The following is an 8,608-nucleotide window of genomic DNA, read 5'->3' on the forward strand; positions in this document are numbered from 1 at the left end:
TACAATGACATGTTTCTATGAGTGGATAAACTCTTCTGCAAAGGATAGGATAAAAATGTATCAACTACAGAAAAAAAACAAAAAGTGAGAAAAATTGAGGTTGTCTGTTATGTGGTTACGCCACGCAATGATGCTGGAACGGCACACTGAGGTGGGTCCCGCACACCGAATAGAAGAAAATCTTAAAACAAATCGATTTACAACCCACAAATGTCTGTGTTGAAGACATCACAGTTCCTCTTTCAACCGTGGAAGCGAAGGCAAAAATACCTACTCAATATCTTTGCATCATCTCTTTCGCTTCACTCTCACTGATCAAATCTTTCTCTATAAAGAGAAGTAAAACACCAGCAGATTCAGACCAACCACTCCACACAAACAGACACCTTTTCTTTAACTCCTTACATTCTACTTTACCTTCTGCTTCGATCAAGCATAATCGTGAGTGTTTTTAGCTCTCCAATCAGTGAATCAGTGACCCTTTTTCTTGTTAATGATAGTCTTTTTTTTTGTTTTCTTCTTATAACTTGATCGTGTTATGGGTGACACCTGTTTCATAATCTATGCATTATTTTATTGCTATTATTAGTAAACATGGCATGGGTGCAGCTACCTGCAATAATTCACTGTTTATTTCTTTGGATTTTTGAACATTATTTAAATTCACACAATATTTGTCATGAGGCATGGTAATAATTGCATTCAGAACGTCAAATTCGAGCTCAGGATTTACTTTTTATTGTCATTTATTAAATTCCTATTTTGTTTATTTTTGTGTTGTTTGTGATAAATTAACCAAATTCTTTAAAGAACATCTAGATTTCGGATTTTCCGGATAAAGTTGACTGGAACAATTCCATGCAGTTATTGAAATATTATTTCTTTTTCTTTCTTTGTTATTATTATTATTGTCATATTGCAGGATCAAACGGTGGTGACAGTAAACGTGCTTCTTTTTTTGGCCTGACATATTGATTGTTTTGACATTTTTATTCCCTTTTCGTCCTTTATAATCTAAGTTTATGTTCGTTTCCATTACTTAGTTTGCAGGTAGATTGAATGTTGTGAACAATGGGTTCATTCAAGCCCTTATGCAATGTTTCTCTGCTCCAATTGTTCATAGTGCTTTGCCTTGTCTTCCCATGCTTTGCTACTGACCTGAGAACAACTCTAGTAGTAGATGCTTCTGATGCAACTGGAAGGCCAATACCAGACACACTTTTTGGTATATTCTTTGAGGTCTGGTTTCTAGCACTCGTTGGTTGTTATTTATTAGCTCCACTGCCTTTCTATTATGAGTGTTCTTTTTAAATGGACTAGATAGAACATGTGCAATGCATGATCTGTAAGAGATAAGCATGAAGATATGAAATAATTAATCAAATAAACTGCATACATTGTTAGGATTATGGGATTGTAGTTTAAACTCTGTGTTCAATTTGATGATGCCTCACGTGAAAGTATCAGAAAATGACCAGATTCTTGAATTTCATCTTCAGGAGATCAATCATGCTGGAGCTGGGGGATTATGGGCTGAGCTTGTCAGCAACAGAGGTCATTTTCATAATTTTCACACTTTGTAATGACAATAGCAGCAGTAGAAGGTTTCTCTAGGGTTTTTTCTTTTTTCTTTTTCTGGTATTTTCATGCAAGTTACATGTTCAGATGCACAAGCACAGTATTCCATCGATCAGTTGTACTTGATACGGAGCGTGATAATAACTGAAACAAAATAAAAGAGAATATGAGAACATAGAATTCATGACATAAACCTTGATTTAAAATGCATCATGATTTTAACTGACTAAACTTTAAAAATGGATACACTTTAACATATGTAAAGGTTTGTGATTTTTCTTTCCTTAGTTATGGTATCCATCATAAAATTGATGAACTTTTCACTGTTATTAAATGATATTTTCAACCCATCTGCAGCTGTCGTTCTGTTGATTTCCTTTTATTTTTGCACTTTTTAATGTGTGGTTGCCTCAAACTTCTTATCCTAATCCTAATATTTGATGAAAAGGAGGGTTTTAGATATTATAGATGATACTACTTTATCAATGTTCAAATGTGAACAAATGGAGGATCTGCTGTTTACTTTGTTGTATTGTTATAGTTAAGTCACTATTTTAAACTATAGCTTAAATATTATGAATTATTGTTTTAGGATTTGAAGCTGGGGGCCCTAACATTCCTTCTAATATTGATCCTTGGACAATCATTGGAAATGAATCATCAATAATCGTTGAAACTGATCGTACCTCTTGCTTTGACCGTAACAAGGTTGCACTTCGATTGGAGGTGTTATGTGACAGTGAAGGTGACAACATCTGCCCAGATGAAGGTGTTGGTATTTATAACCCTGGTTTCTGGGGCATGGTGAGAGGCTAATTGATACACTTGCGTCAAATTGATCATGAATCCTAAGTGCAAATATTTGCTGAATAGAAAACAAACAACAAAAGACTGAACAACATAAAAATTGTAGTCTTGAAGTCTAAACTGCTATTTAATTTCAATTGCTGATTGCAGATTCTGTGATATCTTTATATTGTTACATTCATTGACATTTTTGTATTTTTCATGTCTGAGACTGCAAGTAAAATATTTACTACTTTGATCTTCTTGCAGAATATTGAACAAGGGAAGAAATACAAAGTGATCTTCTATGTTCGTTCAACTGAATCACTTAATCTAACAGTTTCCTTAAAAGGATCAAATGGTATAGGGAACCTGGCTTCATCTGCAATCACGTGAGCACCAGTTTTTTGTACTACAGAGACTATGTGATACAGAGACTTTACGTGCTGTAGTTTTAATACTGATATTGATACTGATCTTTCAGGGATACTGCTGATGATTTTTCAAACTGGACAAAGGTGGAGACTTTATTGGTTGCCGAAGCAACAGATCATAACTCAAGACTTCAATTAACGACAACCACCAAAGGTGTGATATGGTTGGACCAAGTGTCTGCTATGCCAGTGGATACATATAAGGTTGTGTTACATTCTGAAACCATTTAGCTTTAGTAGATTAACTATATCTTAGAACATAAGAGTTGTGTACATATTAAAGTGATTAATTTGTATCCTTTTCTTATGGTGCAGGGACATGGTTTCCGAACTGAACTTTTTGAAATGCTGTCAGCTTTGAAACCCAAATTTATCAGATTTCCAGGTAAGCATACTGTGGTTCAGATTGAGAAATTTCGAATAGAATTTGTCTTACACACATGAAACAATTTAAACATTACTTTTGTTCTGTGTTATGTGCTCTCTAGTTTTTATCTCCAAAATGAGTATACTTGAATGGAGGTGTACTTAATTGAAAGGTTAGAAAAGTAAGAGGAAAGTCAGAAACGGAATTTGTTTGGTTATAATTGCTCAAATAAGAAAAGGTTAACGTATTTTTAACTATCCCAATGTATTTTTAACACTTGCTTATATGTTTTTCAACTCTGAAATAAAACATGAAGGTGAAAATTCTATTAGATGGCATTAGAAGATAAACATTTTTCTAAACTGACATGCATTAGCGTGAAGGGCTCTTTCTTTTACAGGATACAACAAACAAACCAGATTCTATGGAAAAAGACAATAAGATATGATACATTAAATACAGTAATTGTGATAGGTTATTCAGATCGAGATTCAAATAATGAACCATTGAGTTATTTTTTGAATCTTCAATCATAATTTTGTATGGAATCATATCATTTAGATACAATGAAAAATTACTTCAACTGTATCATGTAGATGATATACAGTGTTCAGTGTAAGCAATTTAAAACTAGAAAGATAAAATAACTTGAATGAAAGTCGAACAAATCAAACTATTAGTTATATATAAGTTCGTGAAATCTTTATTTTAGAAGAATAAAAACAAAATTAATAAAAATCTACAAGAGTATATGTATTGAATGAGTGAGTGATAAATAAAAATGGAATAATTGAATAGAATAAGTTTAAGGTCACATACCTTTTTAGTTTTTTATTTTTCACAAGAATGGGTGAAAAGGTAAAAGCATATGAACTGTATAAGTGATATGGAATCCCTTAGATTCATTCATGTATCTTTAGATACAAAGTCATTTAAGATTCATCTTGAGATACATATCTACTGTAATGTTTCTTTATTTACTTTCTTTAGTGCATATTCTAGTGTGAGTAAGCATCATTTGACAATGTCGAATTCCATTTTACTCAAGTTTGTACAGAAGTAACATCTGGGAATGCTATTTTTCATTACATTGCATTAGGTGGCTGTTTCGTTGAAGGAGAATGGTTAAGAAATGCATTTCGGTGGAAGGCAACTGTTGGACCATGGGAGGAGAGACCTGGGCACTTTGGTGATGTTTGGATGTATTGGACTGATGATGGACTTGGCTATTTCGAGTTTCTTCAAGTAAGTGCTGATTTTCATATATTAAGGATTATTAAGTTCCTATATAGTTGAATTTACTTTCATTTTTTGTTACAGCAGTAAATGATGCCATGTTGTTGTTGTGTTGTTATTGTTGAGCAGCTTGCGGAGGACTTGGGTGCTTTACCAATATGGGTATTTAACAATGGTAATTTTATGTCTATCTCTGTTAACCAAATGCTTGTTTGGAATTGCTTTCATAACAGTTTTTCGAAAGCCCTCTCACGAAGCTGCCAAAAATAACCTATTATTTTCATCAAAATAGTTAAACCAAACATCCACTGAGTTTCTTACTAACGAGGAGAAAGGACAAAATTCTTTGTTTTCTAATTGAATTTTTGGTTTAGGTGTCAGCCACAATGATGAAGTTGATACATCTGCGGTTTTACCTCTTGTGCAAGTATGTTATCATACTCTTCTACTCCCTTTCCCCTTCTTATTAGGTATTTTTTCCATTATTTTTTAAAGAAACTTGACTCAAAAGTATGTTGATAAGAGTCTTGAATTTTTTTTTATTGTAGGAAGCCCTTGATGGAATTGAGTTCGCAAGAGGTGATCCCACTTCAAAATGGGGTTCTCTTAGAGCTGCTATGGGACACCCTGAGCCATTTGATCTAAGATATGTTGCTGTTGGGAATGAAGATTGTGGAAAACCGAAATATCGTGGTATGCATATTTTTCTTGTTCATTCTGTCCTAAGAAAAAGCAACATTTTCATTGTTAGCATACAATGACACTGTATTATTTATGTATGCCAAGAGGGGCAAATGCTGCTGTTGAATTTATTATTAATATATGATAATTACAGATTCTAATGGATAGTTCTGGATTTCATATTTTTTCCCATTTCTAATTGAAACAGAGTAATCTGATGCCTTTTCCTTCTATATTACATCTTTGACTGCCAGGAAACTACCTGAAATTCTATCATGCAATAAGAACTGCTTATCCTGATATCCAAATTATCTCAAACTGTGATGGTTCTTCTCGGGCTTTAGATCATCCAGCTGATATGTATGATTATCATGTAATGTCTTCACACATGTCTTTCATAACAAATCCCTTCACACAATTTCTTTTATATTTCCCCTTCTTTTTGTATAGTAATATCAAGAATGCTACACGTGGTTGATACATGTTGTAATGCTAGCCTAGTTAGAATTATAACCTGTATAGTGATGCAATAGCATTCTTAACTTGATGTACAAAAAATTGATCTCTCATATACTTTGTTTCTATTCTTAGGTTTATACAAATGCGAATGACATGTTTTCTAGAGCTAACACATTTGACCGCACATCACGAAATGGTCCAAAGGTTTTATGATCTCTGTCAAACTCTTCTCTTTAATTAGTTATTGGCATTTCCATTTGTACTCAATCTATTTTGGACACTTTTACAGGCTTTTGTAAGTGAATATGCTGTGACTGGAAAAGATGCTGGAACGGGAAGCCTTTTGGCAGCCCTAGCTGAAGCCGGGTTCCTTATTGGACTCGAAAAGAACAGGTTTACTCAGACATCTTATGATGTTATTTTATACAACGGTCAAACTTGAAATCTTGCACTTTTTCCCAAACCAAAGCTGAAAAGCATTGAAATCTTTCTTTTCCTTTCCTATTCTTGGGTTGTAGCATTATGAAATCTGAGTTTCTGATCCAGTCCACTTAATAGTTAGTACTCACCATTTTCATTTTTTACTTTCTGGTGCAGTGATGTTATCGAAATGGTCAGCTACGCTCCACTTTTTGTTAATGCCAATGACAGGAGGTAATTATTCTAATGATTTTACCAGGACATTTCTATTATCTTTTCATCTTGTTTGCCCTTTTGTCTAGCCTACTGTGCAGTATGTTCTTTTCTGAGTAGAAGATGTTTATGAAAAGATTCCACCATAAAATAGACAAAAAAGTTTGTTGATTTCTCCAAGGAGACATGGTTGTAAACTGATAAAAGGGTGGTTGAGCAGATTACTAACTTTTTTTGTTCAGCTAAACAATTGCTTGAAGAACAAATTTTTTCCACCTAAATGTATACAAAAATTTAGAAAAGAAAAGGTGCTTTCAGAGGATTTCATTGCTCTAAATATTCTGAGAAGAAGTTGTTTCAATTCATAAGCTAAGGTGATTAATAAATTATGTAGAATTGTTCTTCGTTGATGGCAAAACTAAGATTGTCTGTATTTCTGTCATTAGGTGGAACCCAGATGCAATTGTGTTCAACTCTTATCAGGCTTATGGAACTCCTAGCTATTGGGTGCAATTATTTTTCTCAGAGTCAAGTGGAGCAACACTTCTAAGTTCATCACTTCAATCGAATTCTTCCTCCAATTCAGTCCTTGCATCAGCAATAACATTTCAAAGTTCTGTAGATAACAAAAATTATATACGAATAAAGGTAACACGTTTTTTTGCATAACGCTGTATTTTTAAAGACAATCTTCTGTAATTTTTAAAGAATTTGAGAATCAGTTGTATTTTCATAGTTATAGTTAATGGCATAACGCTGAATTTGCAGAAGCATTTATTCCTCATTTTGAGTATATTTCTCCTATAAAACCCCCCAACATACTAAATTTGTTTTGTTGGAAATTCTTTCATTAGTACTGTCATCACTTGACTTTTGCAGGTTGTGAACTTTGGCACCAGCGCAGTGAACCTGAAGATCTCTATTGATGGACTAGAACCAAATTCATTGCAGTTATCTGGATCAACAAAGACTGTGCTTACATCTGGAAATGTAATGGATGAGAACTCCTTCTCACAGCCAAAGAAGGTACCCTCAATCTTCACTCTTTCATATTCCATCTTTTAATTTACCCTTCTGAAATATTGTTCCTTTTATTACACTATTATTGTAACTCCTTGCATAAACCGTGTATCTTCAAGATAAAGTGATTTTGGTGTATTAAAAATTGTTTTGATATATTTTCAAACATCAAAATCAATTTACATCAAGTATATTTTGAAGACACAACAAAGATGGAAATTTGGAATTTGGATTCTCTACTGGGTTTCTCTATGCTGTTCCTTTGCCGCTTCTTCAAAAGATTTTAAAGTACCAACATCATTGTATTGTTAATATTCAGTGGAGAACATCATCATAAAATCCAGGAGAGAATCTAGACTTGGAAATTTCTTATGGCTATTTAGGATGCATGTGAAAACATTAGCTTAGGATTTTGTTGATTGTTCTATTATGGAACCAGGTGGTGCCAATTAAGAGTGGACTTCAGAATGTTGGGAAGGACCTGAATGTGACAGTCCCTCCACGTTCATTCACATCATTTGACTTGCTGAAAGAATCCAGTAATCTGAAGAGGAAGGGGAGTGGTTCTTCTACGTGGTCTTCTATGTAATGCAATGAAAAATTTGACCAAAATGCAGAAGAAAAAGTAAAGGGGAAGGAATGGAATATATGAATCAGCTGCAACCAACTTTATAAGATTTGAATTATACCTTGCCATGTAAATAAACAATGTTGCGCTGTGAATAATAATATTTAGATGGATTCCATTAATGCTCAGTAATTTGTCCACCAAGCTTGGAGACATACTTCTTCTGAAATTTAGTACCAGAATGTTTGTTAACAAAATCTCTACTTAAAAATTTCACGATTATTTATTCGATTATCAACATTTAGTTCTTTTTAATATTCTTTCGAGTAATTTTATTTATATTTTATATTCTGGAACTCAAATTCGATATTTCATCTCACTCATATATGTTTGAATTTTATTCTTGGATAAAATTTACATTCATAAGCAGTAATTTAGTTCAAAAGAAAAACTAAAGACGATATATGTGGTTCTTAAATTTAAATAATTATCAACTGAAGTACGAAAAGCACGAAAATCCCTATAAGTGTACATTATACTTTTATATCTTTAATCTAGAAAGTCAAATCTTTTTAAAAAATATAAAAAAATATTTAATTCTGAAGTTGATTGTTGTACACATTTTGTGTAAGACCCTGTGAAAAATGTATAAATAAGGAATAGAAAATGCAGTAAATAAGGAATAAAGTAGTTTTGAGACTTGAATATATTTGTTTGGTAATTGGTGTATAATGCTTATATGTTTCTTAAAATTATAGTTGTTATGTTGATTGTGTGTGTGATATTACCAATATGATGTGTTGATTTGATTAGTAAGAATGTTGTTTAGGATGGAATGGATATGGG

The 8,608-nt window shown here is 32.9% G+C and overlaps 1 protein-coding gene across 2 annotated transcripts; it reads left to right on the plus strand.

Moving 5' to 3' along the window:
* Positions 1–205: 205 nt before the first annotated feature.
* Positions 206–8,077, plus strand: LOC124825242 (alpha-L-arabinofuranosidase 1-like). 2 transcript variants are annotated; one of them, XM_088092676.1, is made up of 18 exons: positions 206–441; positions 1,044–1,239; positions 1,500–1,554; positions 2,171–2,382; positions 2,635–2,756; positions 2,849–3,002; positions 3,114–3,183; positions 4,265–4,410; positions 4,531–4,576; positions 4,776–4,828; positions 4,950–5,094; positions 5,337–5,455; positions 5,674–5,745; positions 5,831–5,934; positions 6,139–6,195; positions 6,621–6,822; positions 7,054–7,200; positions 7,634–8,077. In XM_088092676.1, the coding sequence occupies exons 2-18, from the start codon at positions 1,072–1,074 to the stop codon at positions 7,781–7,783; spliced, it is 2,022 nt and encodes a 673-aa protein (XP_087948802.1). In that variant the 5' UTR covers positions 206–441; positions 1,044–1,071; the 3' UTR covers positions 7,784–8,077. The 2 variants fall into 2 exon arrangements, with proteins under 2 accessions (XP_087948802.1, XP_047153782.2); XM_047297826.2 differs by lacking the exons at positions 206–441; positions 2,171–2,382 and having other exon boundaries at positions 1,045–1,239.
* The last annotated feature ends 531 nt before the right edge of the window (positions 8,078–8,608 follow it).

Source organism: Vigna umbellata, chromosome 6, assembly GCF_029865625.1.
Source record: "Vigna umbellata cultivar VRB3 chromosome 6, Vumbellata_1.0, whole genome shotgun sequence".
Classification (NCBI taxonomy): domain Eukaryota; kingdom Viridiplantae; phylum Streptophyta; class Magnoliopsida; order Fabales; family Fabaceae; genus Vigna; species Vigna umbellata.